Source organism: Pezoporus occidentalis, unplaced genomic scaffold, assembly GCF_034315485.1.
Source record: "Pezoporus occidentalis ecotype Australia unplaced genomic scaffold, CSIRO_AGI_Poc_V1 ctg117, whole genome shotgun sequence".
Taxonomy (NCBI): Eukaryota; Metazoa; Chordata; class Aves; order Psittaciformes; family Psittacidae; genus Pezoporus; species Pezoporus occidentalis.
Window position 1 is genome coordinate 7,336,229 of NW_026912961.1, and position 19,499 is coordinate 7,355,727.

The following is a 19,499-nucleotide window of genomic DNA, read 5'->3' on the forward strand; positions in this document are numbered from 1 at the left end:
TAATGTAAGGTGTATCATCAGAAGCAAACAGGAACAATAGGTGCAGAGTGATAGCAGAGTTACAAGACCACCTGGTCAGGCTGACAGTCTGTATGCACAGTATAGCCTTTCACATGATTACAGTATACTTAATTGTAAGTTGTAAATAAATGCATCATAAAATTGATACCCAGTATCACCATAAACATTGCCTAGCAGCAGAAGCCTAGGAGGTGGGAGTTCACATCTATTCACAGCTACATCCCTGGTTTATTTTGGTTCTCTTGGTAAGTCACATGAATTTCTTACTCTCACCCTGGCCTTCTGTCCTGAAATGTGAATAATAATACATGCTCAACTACCTAGCAGTATGAAATCATGAGGAACAATTACTGAAACACTAAAATAACAACAGGGACTGTGTGCATTCAATGCTACGTGGTGTTAAAGACATGTCTCTCAAACTCAGTTCTATGAATGCTTTACTAACCACACAGCCGTGGACCACTGCCTTCTTTTCACTTGGTCATATGGTAACCAGTTGGCGTGGAGCTGCAGGTGTATGCTTTTGCTTCTTGTACATTATGTAGTAGGTGAAGCCTTCTGTAACAAAATACTCAAGCATGTACTGAACTTTACCAGGTTAGAAATTCCAATGTCTTTCTTAGCACTTAAATACATTTATAAGAACATTGATAGATTCTGCCCCAGAGAACACTGCTGTATTTAGTAATGATTATTATGGTAGTTATTGAAGTTCTCTTAGAACAATATAGAAGTAGAAGGCCAAATGCATCTCCTTTACTGCTTCCCATACATCATCACTCCTTCTTTCAGATGGAATATCAGCATCTCCTATCACCCAACTAGTGTTTACTACTGTTTAACAGTGACCACAGAGAAGAAAAATAATAAAGTGATGAAGGGGACCCTAATGTAACTGCAGAATGCAGAGGAATTTCAAGAAAAAAAAAGTTTTATGTTTAAATGTCTGTATGTGTTAGTTTAAATGTAATATTTCATGTAGGTAAGACACTCATGGAAAGTTCAGCCCAAATTTCTGTACCAGAAGAACTCAGCCATTTCCTCATTGTAATCTCAAACTGGGAATAAATCCAGAATCAACCAAGAATGTGGAATAATTTGCCAAGAGTATGGGTCTTGCCTACAAGCATTATTGTTCCCTTGTTGTTATTATAGCTGTAATATGAGAGGATACCCTACAGAACCCAGATGAATTCCATTTTACCAGAACCTTGTTCTATGGCTTTAGTAAGTACCAGTATATGGAGGAAACATCGTATTTAATTTTGAAATTCTGAGGTGGTCTTTTTTCTGATAACAATGCAGAAAAAGTTTGGTATATTTTTTTTGAAAAATACTAGAAGTCATATTTGATGGAAGTAAATTTTTTTTTTTTTTGCAGTTAACTTCTATTCCATTTTACTATTTGTTCTGCCAAAGTTACACATGCAGAGTTGAATAGATCTAAATATTTCCATATAATTGGAAATTTTATCGGGCTCTGACTAACAAAGCTTTCTCACGTGTACTAAGAAAATAAAAGTTTTCCTTAAAACCTACATAAAATCATACTGATAAGAAATACAGAATGTTTAAGTTTAATCTCTAATTTTTATTCTTCAAAATGTAATATGGATTGAAGGATTGTAAATGAATGTCTCAATTATCACCTTCCTTAATAGACTTAGTTTCCAGACCAAAAAATTACTTTAAGATGAACCTGTTCTTCTTTCAGGGAAAGGTACTTTTTCTATATTTCCTTACACTGTCATAAGATGTGTCATTTTAAAAGATGAGGCTGTAGAAGAAAATATGAATTATCTCTGTGCCAAAATATACCTTAAAATCAGGTCATTGTGCAAGATAATGACTAGATACTTAGTCAAACATAGATTTCTCCAAGCAGTCACAGTAGTTGTGCAAATAATAATAGGCAGACAAAAATGCTTATTACATTGTTAACAGATCTTGACCTTCCTTTTATAGAAATATCTAACTGAACAACTACAGTATTACATCTAATATAGCATCTGTGATGTAAACTGAAGTCACAATAGTACAAAAAAAATTGGCATCTCATTGAGATCTACACAAAGGTTCAAGATTTATATTCTTCTATTTTGTGCATATGTACATGCAGCTGGATATTATTTTTTAAAAATAGGAGAGCAAAGTAAAAGGTAAAGATTTTTAAAAAGAATCAGAGAAAGAAATTGTGCTCAGCTTATTTAATTAGGAGAATCAAAGGTGGTACTTTGATTAGAATATAATTTAACTGAATTATTCCTTTTTATTATACTCATGAAGTAAAAATGAAATGGATGCAAGAGCCACAGTATCTTGTTCAGTTTGCTGAGAGACTGGAATCCATGAAAATAATGCCTGGTTTATCTTTAGTATATATTATTCCAATTAACAGCTCTTGCAGGGTGTTTTAGAACTGTTATTATTTTTAAGTCTGCTGAACTAATATGATTACTCATTCCAAATCCTGCAGAAAATAACAAAGATAAATGACTGTACAGTTTTTCTGTAAGGTCCCACAGAGACAGCACATGCCATGAATTGAAATAAACAAATCTATGTAAAGAAAGGATACTGAGTAATAACTGAGTTTATGAAAAGACAACCTAACCCACAAGTTAAATATGCTTTAAAAATTCTGCCCAGGATCAAGGTAAAGAAGAGGAAACTAATTTTTAAACCTTTCTCAAGTACCATGATTTTCTGTCATCTTTAGGGTATTTTGTTTAATTCTATTAAACTTGCAACTTGAATTCAAGGAGAAACCTTGTAGACTTTGCTGTCAAACAATTTCTATGCAAATATAAAAGCTCCCTTTATATCATGCTTCCATTTGACAAGGTACTTTTCTTGGAAATAGTGTAGTAATAAGGGTGTAAAATTCCATTACAATCACACAGAACTTGCCTGAAAAAAATCAGATTAAGGGCAGCATATCCAAAAGTAACATATTCAAGAGAAGATTAGGTATGCAATGTCACATTTCACGCTTTGTTCAAGAACAAACAGACAGAATTGGAAAACATGGTTGTGGCCAAATCCTGTAATAAGCCTGTGTTGAGTCTGGGACAAAAGGGAGAACACAAAAGCCTTTCTTTGATTCAGAAAGATAAAACCAAAGTACCATTAGATTTTCAGATGAGTGTCTGTATTTCACAGTTTATAAGCACAATGCTATAAGCACTTGTGCTTAAAGACTTAGGCTTCCTGATTCATGGCTCTGTGATACAGCATTCAGTCTAGTTCATTTCTCTTCATATAAATAAGCCTGTTATTCTGGGATGAGTCTCAACTTCATTTGGAGAGTAATGAATTTCAGATACCATGACTTGTTCTCTCACTGCTGATTGTCAAAGACCTAATAGTCAAGTTTCTGGATATGTGACCCCTGTTGATATTTTACATTGCAGGTTTTCAAAGAGCTGGTTATCTCACCTCTCCAAACGTCTCACGAACTGCATGGTCTATGTTGTTTGTTTTGCAGTACCCATAAGGTAGTCCTAATCAGTTGCAGGGCAGGTCATCCTCAGTATAGCCTAAGAGGCTGGAGAGGCAGGGAGCCTTTTGGCACAGAGACCTTTATCTTACTGCCATGACACCATTCTGCTTAGCAAGCTGAACACAAGCCAAAATATTTGATGGACATTAATGATCAGATGCTGTGTGGCTGAACCTTTTGTGAGAACTCAGCGTGGCACCTCAGATCATCACTACCCCTTCTCGTCTCCCTCACTTCACCAGCTGCAGGTTGTGTATTCAATGTGTTTGCTGGGAGCAGAAGGCACTCCTACCACAGAAGTCTCTTATGTACATACAGGAGAGAGAAAGGCAAGGGAAGAAAAGGGATAGGAAGAAAAAGGAAAGGAAGAAATAGAGAAGAAAAGGGAAAGGAGAAAAGAAAGAAAAGTATTTCACATCATCATCGTTGTCATTATTATTACTGCTTCTATGTGCTTCTACTCCAAAAGTGGAAGAGAGTTCATAATTTGCAAGTATCCAGGCAAAGATTTGCTATGGTATACCAGAGATGTTTCTATTAAATTTACTTGTCCTGTCATCAACTCTCTGCATCATTGCGTGTAGGGTGTGTTGCCTCCACAAAGAGGAGTTAGTCTCTTCTGTTTTGCCAGGGAGTTGTACTGCATTACAAAAATCAAAGACAGAAGTTACCACAAAAAGACTTGCAATCACATGTCAAAATAACTTCTAATGTGGCTGTCATTTATACAGATCATATGTAGATACCTTTGGCGTGCACAAGACCTCCTGCACATTTATAATTAGTTGGCCAAAAGCTACTTGTTGAAGATCAATCAGAAGAATTAGTGCTATGCTTGGGGAAGGTCTCAGAAGACACAACTTCCAGTATGCTGATGTAACCTAATGTTAGGTTCTGACATTTATCTGTTATTTGATTTGCATATCTACAGTGTATCCCTATTGCATCTATGACGTAATATCTGAACATGTGATTTTATAGTTACTTCAGCATACTGAGTTAAACTTTGGTGGCTCTGTGCTAGAGGTGAGTGCTAACTATGTGCCAGAATGGAAAAGTCATAATGTCATTTTAACATGAGCACCATTGGTTTTAAACAGTGTTCGTAGTTTTAACACCACAAAAGGCAATTGTCAAGTCATGGCCTTCATAGTAAGCCAGATCAGCAAAATTTCATCCAATTATCAGGGCATCAATATCCCTGTTTTCTTGATCCATCTATTATTTTCTGATTTCTGTACATCTTTTGGAAAGAGCCAAAAGATGAAACCTGTTATGTCAATGTCTGTGCAGGTCACTAACCTTCACTATTAAAAACACTTAGCTTGTTGCTTATATAAATTTCCAAGTTTCCTTTCCTTTGTAAAATGTCTTTTCTGCTATACTTCAGTGCATCTTACAGTGTTAGAAATCTCCACATGTAAGTAGTTACAGATTCTGGCCAAGTGATTTCTGAGATAAATTAAATTGGAACATAGGGACATAAGACAGGAAATGACCATGTAGGTCATCCAGTACAGTTCTCTACTATTACAGGCATCATGACCTATAAATACGTTCATCAATTTCTATTCTAGAATGAATGAGAAAATTTTTCCTCTTTGTTTCTGTTGGGAGACAGTTTCACAGCCATCACTAATCTGTTGGTTAGAGACTTTCTTCTAAGTTACAGCCAGGTTTACTTGTGCGCTTTTTCTGACCATTTGTTCCTGGACCAAAATTGTGCTTCTGCTTAAATACCTTTTCTCCTTCCATTTTTATTTCTGACATATTTATAGAACACAGTCCCCTCTCAGACTTCATTTTGATAAGATAAACAAGCCACACTCTAGACGCTCAAAAACAAGGCTGTCAATCTCCTTGCTCATCAGTGGTGCTTCTCCACATCTTCGAGCCTGAATTCTGTTCTTTAATTCAGGTGATCATAATTACTAGATTCACTAACAAGTTTTTCTTTTTATGTCAAAATCTCCTGATAACTTTTTTTCCCCAGCTCATCCTTAAAACACTTAGGACTTCCTTAACCCCCCATGTTTCTTCATCACAGTCCACATCATCCCTGGTGCAACCATTTCCACAGGCAAATTACTGTTATAGTAACCTTTGGGGATTTTTATTTTCGTTACTGATTTCTTGGAGGGTTGAGCACGTGTTTTGCAGGAAACAGACAGATGGTTTCTGGTACATTTCTATGCGTGAAATAAGTTATCAGAGAAAAACTTAGCAGATTCAGCTAGAATGCTAAAGTGTATGTTTCCATTAATGCTGGTGCCCCTTACTCTGTTCTTCAAAATCTGTTCTACAGACTTAACACTAATGGTTTGTATATTCAGTTTCCTTTTGTTAGTCAGAATTTCCAAACCACAGTTCATTCCTGTAGTTCTTTCTGAAACACTTTGTGTTTCCTGCATCATTTTTTCAGGTCTTGATGGGAGAATTGAGCACGGAAGTTGTAGCCTTCTCTGTGTATGAGTAGTACTATTTCTCTATTCCCTGTATATGTTCATATTCATCCTCTTTACTAATCCAAGGAGCTGCATTTCTAGGTCTTACTATCTTGCATTTGGCTGATACTCATATCTCAGGATGCCTTAATGACTCTGTAGATGTGGTTTATACTTGATAGGATTTCTTTTTTCTCCAGACTGAGATTGACCGGTAAAAATAAGGTTAAGTGACAACCTTGACACGTCATTAAGCTCATAATAATTCTTTGCTCTACTATTTGCACATAGTTAGCAACTTTCAGTATTCAAAATAGAATTAGGGGTATTGCTTTCCAGTAAATGAAATAGACTTTAGGCTCAGTGATTCCTGGATGAACTTCAATACTATGCCCTTTATTTTCTTTCAGAAATACAGATACAAAGCTAACCTTAAAATTTCTCTCCTCTGCTTTCTGTGAAAACTTGAGCTTTTCTACAGAGAGTCAATGTGCAGTACAAAAAAAAAAAAAAGGCAGAAAAGAAAAGTATACCAGAAATGTTATTACATTACATTCAATGGAACATACAAATCCTAAAAGGCAGGAAAATTTGGAATGAGAGTTACAGAAAAATATACCTCAAAATGTCCAGTTTCCTTACAATGTCACAAAGTGTACTGGAAACCAAAACTGTTTAGTTACCTCATCCAATCTCACACATATATGGAAACTGTTGTAACAAGCCAGAATAGCATTACTGCTTTTGGACTTCTTGTCAAAAATGGCCTCCAGTTTTGGGTGCCCAGGCTGAAACAGGTGATACATTTGAATATAAAAACCCATACCATTTTTATTGTAGGGAAATTTAATTTGGAAAGCCAATACTGTAAAGCAGCATTGGCACATGGGCCTCTTTCCATACACTTAAATACGTACTTTTAAGAGAGTGTATTTTTAAAAGATGAAGCTGTTTACTTTGAGCAAATCACATATCCATTTTGCTCATATACTTGAACAATAGCAGAATCTATGTATTTCTGTGTGTTGTGAAAAAATAGATTTCTGAAAAGCAAACAGCTGGAAGTTTGGTGTCAAGAGTTTTTTTGCGTAGAATTTAACATAAGTTTGAGGCACAAAACCTTGGCAGAGTGATTTTACACACACTTAAAACGTTGTTTCAGTTTCACCTGTCATTAACTAAAAGCTCTTCGTGCAACAGGAATTTTGAAAAACCCTGCTTTTTTTTTTTTGTAACAGGTGTCTATAATGTTCAGCTTGGTTTATCCCAGTTACAATATCATAAACAGCAACAATAGTAATGATAAAATGGAAAGACAGCCTTAACCAGAACTGCAGTTCGTACAGCTCTGTAGCTGGTTCTTTTTTGTTTAGGAAAAATGGGAAATTAATTCTTGTATTGCACATGTTCAGATTTCAGGTTTCAGCCAACACTTCTTTTGGTTGCACTTTAAGCAGTAATTATAGCTCTGCAGGGAATATCTTGGAGCTGTTTAAGCTGTTGTTCTAGTGAAGAGTAAAATAAAAAATACGCCACATGCAAGGATGCATGTTGAATTGTTCCATTGATGTATCCTGATAATTATTGTGTTAATGCATGGGTGCTTGTGGTTATTCAAAAAAGGTTTTTTTTTATGCACACATTGAAATGTTTTCGTGCTTTGGTAGTTTAAAGGTATCATATCCTCTGAGCTAGTAGAATACATTTTCCTTCTTTTTGTCATGTTTAATTATTTTGTCTTTCTAAGAAGCTGGTTCTAAGTAGCCAAAGAGCTTAACTTTATTAGTAACAACTTGCCTTTTCAACAATATAATTGTTGCTTCTGTAAGCAGTGACAGATTTTTGTGTTGAATATGTATTGTGTGTATGCCTGTTCCAGCAGTAGGAAGTAATTCCTTGACTTCATAGTTTTCCTGAGAGTAAAACCATGACTACTATTATAAACACACAGGACTCAATTTTTAGACATTCCCTCAAACATGCATCTTCATTTATGTATAGCTGTTAGCTTTATTACTAATTGCTTCATATATATATAATTGATGCACATTTTTAATGATGCTCAAATGTGATTTTTTCTAAGAGTATGGATACCTCAATAGAATTAATAGCCTCAGAAATTTCTCCTTTTGTTCATGAGTTTTTGCTTTTAATACCCAAGGAGGCTGTTTTAGTAATAAATAATCTGTTTGGCTGTCTTCTGATAGCACTTCAGAATTGCTGGGTTGGACTCTAATGTTATCTGTTTTGGAGATGCCTGCTTTCAAGTGAGAGTGTTGTGCAGTCTACAGAAGAGTCTTCAAAGGGTTGCGTGCCTGACTATTTTACATTCCCAGATTAGAGGTTAAGTGAACTGGTAAAACTCAGCAGGAGCTGGGAGACGCTGCTTCTCAAAAGCGGAATGCTGCCAGTCAGCAGACTGGCAGCACTGCAACTCCATACAGGGCAGTAGCATCCAGCTCCCGGGAAGCTCTGAGATCAATGAAACTGGCAGCAAAAGGATGCCACCTCTCACATGTGCGTCTGTTAGGGTGCTGTGATCCTTGGTGCCTGGCCCTACAGTGGTTGTGGAGTGCTGCACACTCAAAATCATGCCTGCATAGTAGGGTTTTTTTAGGTCTCCAGAGTACTCTGTTCCACACATTCAGTTATTTCCTCTTCAGAAATTAGCTTTTAAGGTCTTTTTTCAGCTTCCACATCAGGATGAGTTTCACTTCCTGACAGTATTTTTTCTTCTTGGAAGCATGAAGTAATTTTAGAACAGTATAGGGGAGAATAGAGGAAATTAAACATTTAGGTTCTCGGTATGGATAGTGTCCCTCCTTCTCTCTCCATTTTAAATTTTCATTATTTGCTTTCTGCTCATGGGTGTGTGATTTCCAGCATATTGGTGGCAAATTACCTCTCCCTGGCTGCAACCCCTCTAACTCTGATTACTCAGGTCAGTGGTTTTGCCTTTCCTGCTGCTTTACATTTTTTCCCTCTGCCTTAGTAAATTTTCCCACTTCTGTAGAGACAACAACTTGCCCCATAGGCAGAGAGGGTTAGTGGAGCCCTTGATTCCTGGGCATGAAATCATTAGGATTCACAGGCTGAATTACGGCATCTTGACTTGTAAACAGTGGATGAATGTTCACTCTAGACTTTGTAAAATAATGTGAATAAATCTTACTTCACTGTCTCAAAATACAACTCATAAATGGAAACTGTTTTTATCAGATATAAGTGTGCTGGAAGCAAGTTGAAAGTATGTGGAGCTGCTGGTTGTCCTTAGATGAATGTGTGAAGACCTCTACCTTATAATGGTTCCTGCATGTACTGCTTGAGCATTCACTCATAAAGATGTGGCTTATTTGTATGCACACACATATACACAAGCACACACACTTGCAGCGGGGGATGTTCTTTTCGTAATGTTAGGAAATTCTGCAGATGTCATTACGAACATGTTCATGCTGGCTCAGGTTCTTGGCAGACTAACCTTTCTGTGCTGTTGAACTGAGGAAAAAAAAAAAGAGCTTTCATATCACTTACCCTAGTTGCAACTTGCTGACCAAGGAAAAGGAGGCATTAGCAAAAAATAAATGGGAATGCCCCCACATTCTTGTGCTGTGCTTTTACAGGTGCAGTTTCTGCCTTGAGGCCTTTTTGTCAATGACCTGCGACCATTTCGTTCAAGATCAGCTCTCTGTTGAGCACACTGGCTTTGCCCAGAAAATGTGCTAGGAAATTGGACTGTGACTAGGCTGATAGCAGGTCTTAGCTGTCAGTGAAAGACTTTATCTTTTCCATAATGGAGCACTTGATTATTTTTGTAATTGATTTATGCAATTTAAGAAAGTAGACAAAACAAATGGAGAACATTTCATAATGGTCTGAAATGTGCGCTGACAACCACAAGTGCAGTTACGGACACCTTGCAGAGTTTATAAGAATGAGTCCGTAGCTATCATTGCAAATGGAAGATCAGAAACAGCACTGAACCTAGAGGGAGAGGTAATGCATTTTTAACATCATAGGACAAGCGCTGAACGTACTTTGTGGCACACCATTCCACCCTGGTCTGTGCCTCTGCTGTAGTTCACTAATTCTTTTAAATTTTACTCAAGTTGTACCCATATGGTTTGTAAATACACCTTTGCATTTGATTAATAAATTACACATGGCTTCTTCGACAGCTCAAGGATTGACTTTTCATCTTGACACCCTTGGGCATCTGGCAGATGACAGATGATAGATTTAGACAAACAGTAAAAGCTACAGAGTGGCTTGCATGTGTGTTTATCTTAACTTTGTAACACAGTCCAAATGTTATTTAACCGTATGTATTTAAAGGAGACCGATTGGGAATGGCATTCACATACAGTAGGACAGCTGATGCTGTTGCTCTAATTAACTTGTTTGGTATAGTTGCTTGTAAGTTTATAATTTCCTGAGCATGACAGGGTCTATTGAATTAAAGCCGAGTGTTTGGAAACAGGGAGAAAGAGGAAATCAAATGGTAGTTTAACAATAGGCAGTAAATGTAAACCAGAACTTACTTACTTGACACATTGTTTTAGTCAGGTTGAAATTAGTTTGGAGGTTTGCTTATTCCATTTATTTTTTTTAAGGCTGCCATTTGCTTTGCCAAAAAGCTTCTAGGAGCAAGATCTTCAGCATGTTTTCCAGACTGAAGGTAATGCAGTTGTTTTCTGTGAAATGCTGAGTTGTTAAATGTGCAGTGTTGCAGTGTGTTAGGGGAAAGGAGATTCTTTCTCTGTATATTAGAAAATACTGTTTTCCGTTAGTCAGTACACCTGGTGCTTATGTTTTTATTGCAGTAACAGAGATGTTGATACTTCACATATTTTCAAGAGACATTAGTTTTGAAGAAATATTTGTTACCAGTGTTTAGAAAAAACAGCATAGAAGGGAATAGTTGGGTGCAAACGGCTGTTATTTTTAAAGCCCTGTCATTATCATTAAAATATGAATCGGTGTTTATTATATTTAAATACTACGTTGCAGAATTTGTAACATTGATTGGCATGTTTTCATCATGACTACATTTTGTGCCCAAAAATGGATTCACATATCTGTTTTTGCAGCTCATTTTTCATTATTATTTCAGCAGCATAAGTATGCATATAAAGGAATATGGACACAGTGTATCTGCAGAGAAGCTAATAATTCAAGGGTTACCCCTGCAAAATTTACAAAAACTACAGTCCTACCCTGCTGCGAAAGGGTTTTCATTTCATGAGTGGAACAAATCATCTTATTCTACTGTGTATAGACAAACCCAGCTGATGATGACAACAGAAAAATGACAGATGGACTGTTACTGATGGGATATTTTCCTGTATGCATATGGTTTTGAGAGTTTTTTGTTGTTTTTTTTTTACAAAACTGTTTTTTAAAAACTGGAAGATGGACTTTTAGATAAAATATTAATAGTTAGATTCCATTTTCCTCCTCCTTGGATCTCTGGTTTGATTATTCTGAATTCTTGTTTCTTCTCTTGTGGCTGGATTGGTAAATTATTCCAAATTTCCCATGGGGTATCGATTTGGACAAATGTAGTAATATAATGTGCTTTTGAGAAACACATATGAGGAAGAAAAATGTAAAATTCTCCAGATAGCAGATACTTGTGAAAATTCATCAAAAAGAGGTTTCAGTGGAATATTTTGACATGTTCTGGATGTTGAAGTGCGTCTCTATGATACACTTTTTTCTGTGTATTCTGCCTGCCTAACACAGTTGGGGTATCAGTGTATGTATAGGAAAGAGAAGAGACAATGTAGGACAGGAATCTGTACATGACTCTCAAACAGATGTCAGAATTGATAGACAAGCCAAAAATGACCATTGAGGAGACAGCTGATGAAAGCAAATAATAGAACCCTGCTGGGAAACATGATCTAACTGAAAGAGATGATAGGATGAAGCCAAACCAAAACCGGTAAAAGTCAAACAGGAGCACATCAGAAAGTAGTGAATCAGCATATCTTTTGAGTGATCCTCCATCCCATTCCCCACAACATAGGAGAGGGCTCTAATTTCTGTCTCCCTTACGTGCTGAGATAATAAATCAGTGAATAGGCATGAAATAGTCTTTCCATTTACCCTTCCATTAATCTCTCTCATCATATGTTTTCAGAATGATGGGTAAGAAGTAAAGTTCTTCAAAGGGACATAACCGGATGATAGAATGAAAGAAAATTGGTTCATAGACCAGTTCCAGCTCCATGAAATTGCAAAACCCATCCGAAACCACTGACTTTGGGAAGCTCCGAATCAGGCCCTGCTGGCTAAGAAAAGCAGGCAGGACAAGAACCCCAGACAGAAAGGGGGGTTTGATTTGGTGAGAGTTCGTAAAGTGGGGAAGGAGACTTTTAACGCTTCATATAGGCTGTCTTTAAAACAAAAAGAAATGTTACTATTTTGCGTCTTTTTGTTCGTGTAGTAGCTAAGATCAACTAAAGGAAGTAAAAGAAGTTCAAATATTTATACTTCCCAGCTGGTCAGACTGATTTTCTCTGGAGAATGTGGATATCATAATACATTTAACTTGGCACCCTTGGATTTTTTTTCTCTGCTTGAAATGTTTTTTTAATGAAAAGTTGCATTTTGAGGACATAACCTTATATGAACACTAGCTGGGAGAATCTGATATTTAACTTACGATGCTGAAGAGAAGAGTCTCTCCAGGTAGTATGCTTTTATAAAGTTCACAAAATGAAATTCACTGGTGTTTGAAAATGCAAGCCTGGGTTGTGAACTGTGAAGGGTTTTTTGTCTTATGTTGGTGTACGTGCAGTTATGCTCAGCTCAAAAAGCCCTAGTGAAACCCCTCTGAGCATCTGGATTAAATGAATCTTTGTATTGCTAACTGTTTAGGTTGACCTGGTAGATGTCCAGCAGCTGTCTTTATATTTTATGTGGTACACAGTTGCAGTCTGTTTAGAAAAAAAATCCACAAACACACAAACTCCTCCCATACCCAAGCAATTAATTCATGGGCAGAAAGTGTTGTATTATGTATTGTAACGTTAATTTATCATACATACATGATGAGTTGCAAGCAAATGAGGTATAAATGAGACTCTTTGTTAACATAATTACAACTGAGAGGGACGTCCCATGCTTGGAGAGGATGTCATGTCAGAAACAGTGGCACAATTTGGTTTAATCTAAGTTAAATTTAGCTCTTTGGTGAACCTTTCTGTCTGAACAGTGCTTCCTGTAATATGCTTCCAGATAAAGAGTGCTGCTAATTAATGCAGATCATATAGTTGCATGAATCTTAATTTCATTCACCGGCATGAAATATGTAAATATAAATAAGGAAAAGTCCAATTACCTGTATGTCAGTAACTCTTAATTCCTGTATATCAGTAATACCGGTAACTGATCATTTTCAGTTTTCATATCAATGCCTGTTTCAGAGTACTAGAACCACCAAAAATGTTTTGATTCATTTGGACACTATATATAAACTTTGGTGCATTAAGAAAAAGTCAAGGTGAGATTACCTATTTTAAGTCCTCATTTGAAATTATGAATATGCTGAAGTAACTTTCCCAGCTAGAATATGTTTAAAATGTCATGTTGAACTAATGCTTTAGTGCTTCATTAGGATAGATTTATAAGAATCTGTTCTTTTTGTCCATTTTTGTTTATATATTGTGTTGTGCATATAGCATTCATAATGGACAAGATGGGTTGGACTAAATGATCTGGATCCCTTTCCACCAGGTATTCTCTGATTCTGTGATTGTCAGTGTCTGTGAAACAATAATGTTCCGGTTCACAGTGTATAATGTTACCCAGACTACACTTAGTGCCACAAGGCAACCCAAGGAGAGACAGCTGAGAGCACCTTAATAAATAAAAGGTGTAATGCATTACAAAGAGATTTAATGTCAAGTATGATATTTCTTTTCCTTTTCCAACCCAGTATGATACTTTAATACTTCTGAGTCTTCAACATCTCTTTCTTGGTATGGCTGGATAGCATAGATGCAGAGCAACAAACAGACACTGTCTTAAAGCTGTTTCTAAAGCTGTGTTCATACCACTCATTTTCTGAATTTTTCTGATGTCTGAGTCTTAACTCTTCTAAATGCTGTTTTCATTTCAGGTTCTTCATAGTGAGCTAGTTTCTTTTGTTCTCTTTCTCTCATCAGATGTCATTTTTGGGGAAAAGACCTGTTTGTTAAGCAGATGAAGGGGAAAAGAATTATTAATCAAATCTTTTGTGCTGTTTCCATACAGGGGCGAAGAGGCTTAGGTTCAGTCTTCGTTTGGGCATCTGGAAATGGTGGAAGAAGTCGTGACCACTGTTCCTGTGATGGCTACACCAACAGCATCTATACTATCTCTATAAGCAGTACAGCTGAAAGTGGGAAGAAGCCATGGTATCTGGAAGAATGTGCATCCACACTAGCTACAACATACAGCAGTGGAGAATCCTACGACAGGAAAATTGTATGGTTTAATTTTTTTTTTTTTTTTAATTTATATGAGTTTGTGTTGGCATATGACTTTGGGGAAACGGAGAGGAAGACAACTCATTTATACTAATTAATGAATTGCTTCAGGAAAAGATCATATGTGGGCAAGTTCATTAAGCCCCAGTGTGTTACTCAGTTGGGACCAGCATACTGCTCTTTGAAACAAGCATGGGTACCTCTGCATGTTGCAGCCTAACGCAATGCAGGTACACCATATTTGTAGCAGGTTTTTCCACTCACCTCGTTGCTGCCAGTTCTGAGTGATACTTTCAAAGATCCTATTGCCACTGCCACCAAAACAGATTTCTTTCATTACAGATATCTTGTAGCCCATCGGTAGGCCTGAGAATATAGTCTCCTCTTGTTTTTAACCCATTTATCAATGTTTTTCATATTTTACATGCATGGTATTATCAGTTTTCCTATGTGCCTCTATATTTTTTTCAGATTTATTTTGATCCAGCATCACTCCTCTCTTACATTCAAAGATAGTCCATTATCACTCAGATTGCTGCCTAGCTGATGTATTGTAACCAAGATTGAGCTCAGAACTTACCTTTCCTGTATTATTCCTCATCTCATTCCAAAACAGCCAGCATCCATTTTCCATTACCTTCTCATCTTCTCTGGAAGCTAACAAATTGTTACAATTCTGACACCATTAGTATTTGTTTGCTATATCTGCTTTTTCAAATTAAGTGAATTCAATGTATTTTCCAATATTCGGTATTACTGCTTTTAAACTTTTGAACCCTTTTACTAGGTTTAATCAGGTTTGTAATATTGTCCTCTTCCCTGCTTATTTATTCTAGTGTATAACTTACAGATCATATGTTCTTCCTGATCAGAAATTTAGGGATTTTTTTTTTCCCCTAGATGTTTCTGTAAACACATATCTAACTTCACTTTCATTCTGGTTCTTAGAAGATACCTCTCTTGGCAATGGTGAGCAGTTAAAAATTCTTGCAGCTCTGTTTTTTTAATACTGTCTGCCTTGTCTTCAGGATTCTGGGATGCTGGCCATCCCTTCTTGAGTTCGTCCCTATTTTCAGACAATCTAATTTTTGTTTTAAACTTGTTCTGAGGTACTTCTCCGTTCCAGTAATTTTTCTGTTCTTAACTTGCTTCTCCTGACTGAAAGCTTATCTCTCTTCTTGGCGTGTTTCTTGTTCTCCCTGATAAATAATAATAAAGAAAATAAATTACTGTGTCTCCCAGCAGTCCTCACTTCTGTGATTAAATCCTCTCTACTGTCCTTTAAAAGACTTTTGCTAACTTCATGTTTAAGTGAGGCTAATACAATATAAGGTGAGCAGACATGATTGTTGTTCGCCAGCCTGGCCTCTTGCTTAGGTAAGTCTGTGGGTCTCCCTGAGTCCTTCAAATCCAGCAGTTGCTGTCAACTCAACAATAATTTTTGTAAAGACAATCAGTCTTGTTTAGAAAGTTTCCAGTGACAGAAAATCCACTTAAATTTAGGGCAGGTGATTTTCATTACCCATTGCTTTAAAAAAACTTCTTGTTTGCTATCTGAGCTCCTCTAGCTTCAATTTCTAGGCATTTGGTTGTGTCACAGATTTTACTGCTAGTATGAAAAGCACTCTAGTTGTCTAATGTCTTTCACTCCGGCCATGTAGCCTGAACAGTTAATCCCTTTTGATGGATGAAGGTAAACTGCTTCTATCATTCTGTAAAAGGCATGTTTTCTTCCATTTTACGAGCTTGGAGTACCCAAACTGCACACGCTAGGCAGTAGCAGTGTCAGTGCCAAATGCACAAGAAAATGTGTATCCTTGAGTGCCAACTCAGTTACCCCTTCTTTATACATTAAGCCTGAGTCTTGCCAGCTTTACAGCCATGTAATGTGTTCATCATTGTATGATGTCCAGTCCGCTCTTAGAGCTGTTGCTTCTGTTTCAGAATTAGTGGCCCAAGGGCAGATACAAAGACAGTTATGGGCTCTTTATTGAATCATTTACCACCTGGTCTACTGGTTTAGTACTCTATCCAGGCCAGCCCTCATCATCACTTCTTCTTTCTCCAAAGTTTCTCTAAGTACAGCATTCAAGGTTCTCGTGTTTTCTTCCAGGTCTTTGATAAAAGCTTTAAGTCATACTAAGGCCAAGAACCAAATTGTATAAGGCCCAATTAGAGGCTCATGTTTCATCTGTGCTATAAGCACATACATAATTTCTCTGCTTCTAAGTATGTGTCTGATTTCTTATATATGCTTAGCTTTTGAGACCTCATAATTATTCTATTTTAAACCTATATATTGTCATGTAAACTTTTAATCTTTTAAATAATTTTATTTAATGTTCAGTATCACATTACGTGTCTTGTAGAATCCTAATTATACTACTTTCAAACAAAGTGGTGGCCAGAAAAATAATTTGCAGTACTTTGGCAAGCTCTTTTCCAGCAGTTTATGTTATCCACCAATAAATATAATACTAGTTAATTAATGTATTCATAGTTAGTTTAAATCTTGTATAAATTCTTTTACACTAGATAAAAGCTTGGGAAATTGATGAAATTATTAGGACAATGGTGCTTACCCTTTCAAAATATTGACACTGCTTGGGTTTTCTTTCAGTCTTCTGGAACTTCTCCAGTGTTCAAAGACTAGCTAAAATCAACAGTACAGTCTGACATGTTCCCTTTCCAGCTCTTGTAAAAGTCTTTGGTGCTTCCAAACTTTCTGATTTAAGCTTGCTATTTAAAATAGCTATAAATAAAAAGATGATTTATCATCTTTCTGTGCTCTGAATTTTTTTTCCAAAAAGGAACATTCAGTGAAATAACCATTTACTGTACACTGTTATTAACTATTCTATTATTTCTGGACAAGTAGAACAATATTGCTTTGGGATTATTTTGCTTCTGATATACTTCAAAATAAAACATCTTTATACCTTATTCTTGTAAGCTTCAACATTTCACCTTTGTCCTTCCTTACCACCTTTGTGCACCTTCTATCTTCTAATTTTTATTCCTTGCTATCCACTTTGTCTTTTCTTCACTTTTATTTATTAATTGTTAGCTAGTTAGTTACTGCTTCTTTCACCTGTCAATACTTTTTTTTGTTGATCAGCATATCCTTGCTCACTTTTACAAAAATCTGTTAAAATACCTGTATGCTTCTCAGTCTTTATTTGTAGTTTTCTAGTTAGCTGATTTAACCTTTGTGCATCCCTCTGGTTTTTTGATAGCTGTAGTTTTCTTCATGATTGTCTTTTTGTCTTCCATTCTTTTCAATTAACATGGACATTCTGCTTTTATGGAATACAGAATTACTATTTCAATATATAGGTATTGGTGTAGGTATTTCTATACTACAGTATTGCAGATTCTCATGTGCTACTGAAGTTTGTTCCAAGTTACATGCCAAAAAGTAACAGCGACTTAATTTGATTTTGATTGTTTATTTCTTACTTGTCACTCCTTTATGACTTAAACTAGCATCAAAAACACGTGGAGATGATCTCACCTTTATTGTTAGAGACTTCCTTCTGAAACATTTTTTTGTTTTACTGAAGTATAGTACCTATCACTTCCAGAATTTGTGCACTGTGCTAATACGTAGTTTTTTACTTTACTGTAAGATTTTTGAAAGGTATACTTTACAAAGCAGAGATTAATTATTATATATAGCATAAACATATATTATCTCATAATTAGGGAAATAATGAAGAGATCTTACATAAACATTATTAAAAAAAAAAATGCCTCTTTAAAGACATTCTCAATGTCTCCATTGGAGATCTCACACAGGCTACTGGAGAAAAGTAAAAATAAATTTTAATTGAAATCCATCAATTTTGTAAGCCGTGAGTGCTTTTACTAATCAGAGCCGACATTTTTTTGGGAGCAGTTCAGTTGCATGTGCCAATTTCGGATTATTCCTACACAGTGTATCATTTTGCACAGCAAATGGTAAAAACGTAAGTGTACTAAGGAGCCATGGGAAGTAACCCAAATCTGTTGATCCTTCGTTTACCAGAATTTAATTTACCCTTGACTACTTCTGTGCAAAACAACTTTGATGTTATCTGTGTGATAAGATGCACTGATCTCAAATGTTTGAATAGCAGACCATAAATATTCTCTCCAAGACTATTTTTCCTGCATTTCAGTTATCAGTTGATTTCTGAAACACACACCCTACCTGAGGGTGTTTTGCTATTTGGTATTTAAAGCAAGGCAAGCATGTTTCCCCTCCAGACACCTTCAGTGACAAAGCAAAACACTGTGCAGTAGATGCAGTCAGTAGCTTTCTGTGTTGTGTTTAAACCAGTTAACTCTCATAATGCTTCTGTTATGGTGCAGCCCAGTGCGAAATTACATGAAATTGTGAGGTCAGTTCAAACTGAATATTAAGCAGTCCTTCAATATGCACACATATGGAAGCAGGGACTTTGCTGTCACCTTTGTGACCGTCTTGCTTATAGTCTGATTTTGAAAGCGATGATAGTATCACTGTTGTCTTCTCCAACTTGTATACTAAAATATATTGCAACTGAAGACTATCAAACCTCATTTGGCTTGGAAAGGAATCTTGTTTGAACCAAGAACCGAACTAAAGACAACTGAAAATTTGGAGGACAAAGTTTTTCAACTGCTGTAAAATGCTACAAGAATCTAGAATAAAGATGTGTATTTATTTTCATTATTGTACCACACATCCTTTTCATTGCATTGTATCTCACATTTTTGTTTAGACTGCTGCCTCTTTTGAGTCAGATTTTCTTCACATTTTTTCACAAAAAGCTTACAGCTTGTGATAAGTTTGAAGGGAAAAATAATAATAGAATAAAAATAGAAAGATTATTATTAAATTTAAAATCTCCAAATTCTATTATGCATATAAATATATATTCAATATACAAATTAGCTGTGAAGAGCTCAACTTCATGCTGTAACATGAAAAAAAGAAACAATATTTGATCAAGGCTTATGGTGATTTGGTTTATTGGAGTGAGACTCCTGTATTCAGAATAGGAAGCAAAAATACTACTGCAATAAGTG

At 36.1% G+C, this 19,499-nt stretch overlaps 1 protein-coding gene across 3 annotated transcripts in view; it reads left to right on the forward strand.

Moving 5' to 3' along the window:
* Positions 1-19,499, forward strand: part of PCSK5 (proprotein convertase subtilisin/kexin type 5) — a 260,279-nt gene that overhangs the window by 110,267 nt on the left and 130,513 nt on the right. For all 3 annotated transcript variants that reach the window (XM_062641593.1, XM_062641602.1, XM_062641612.1), the window contains exon 8: positions 14,233-14,445. In XM_062641593.1, coding sequence (XP_062497577.1) covers positions 14,233-14,445 — 213 coding nt within the window. The remainder of the gene's footprint in view (positions 1-14,232; positions 14,446-19,499) is intronic.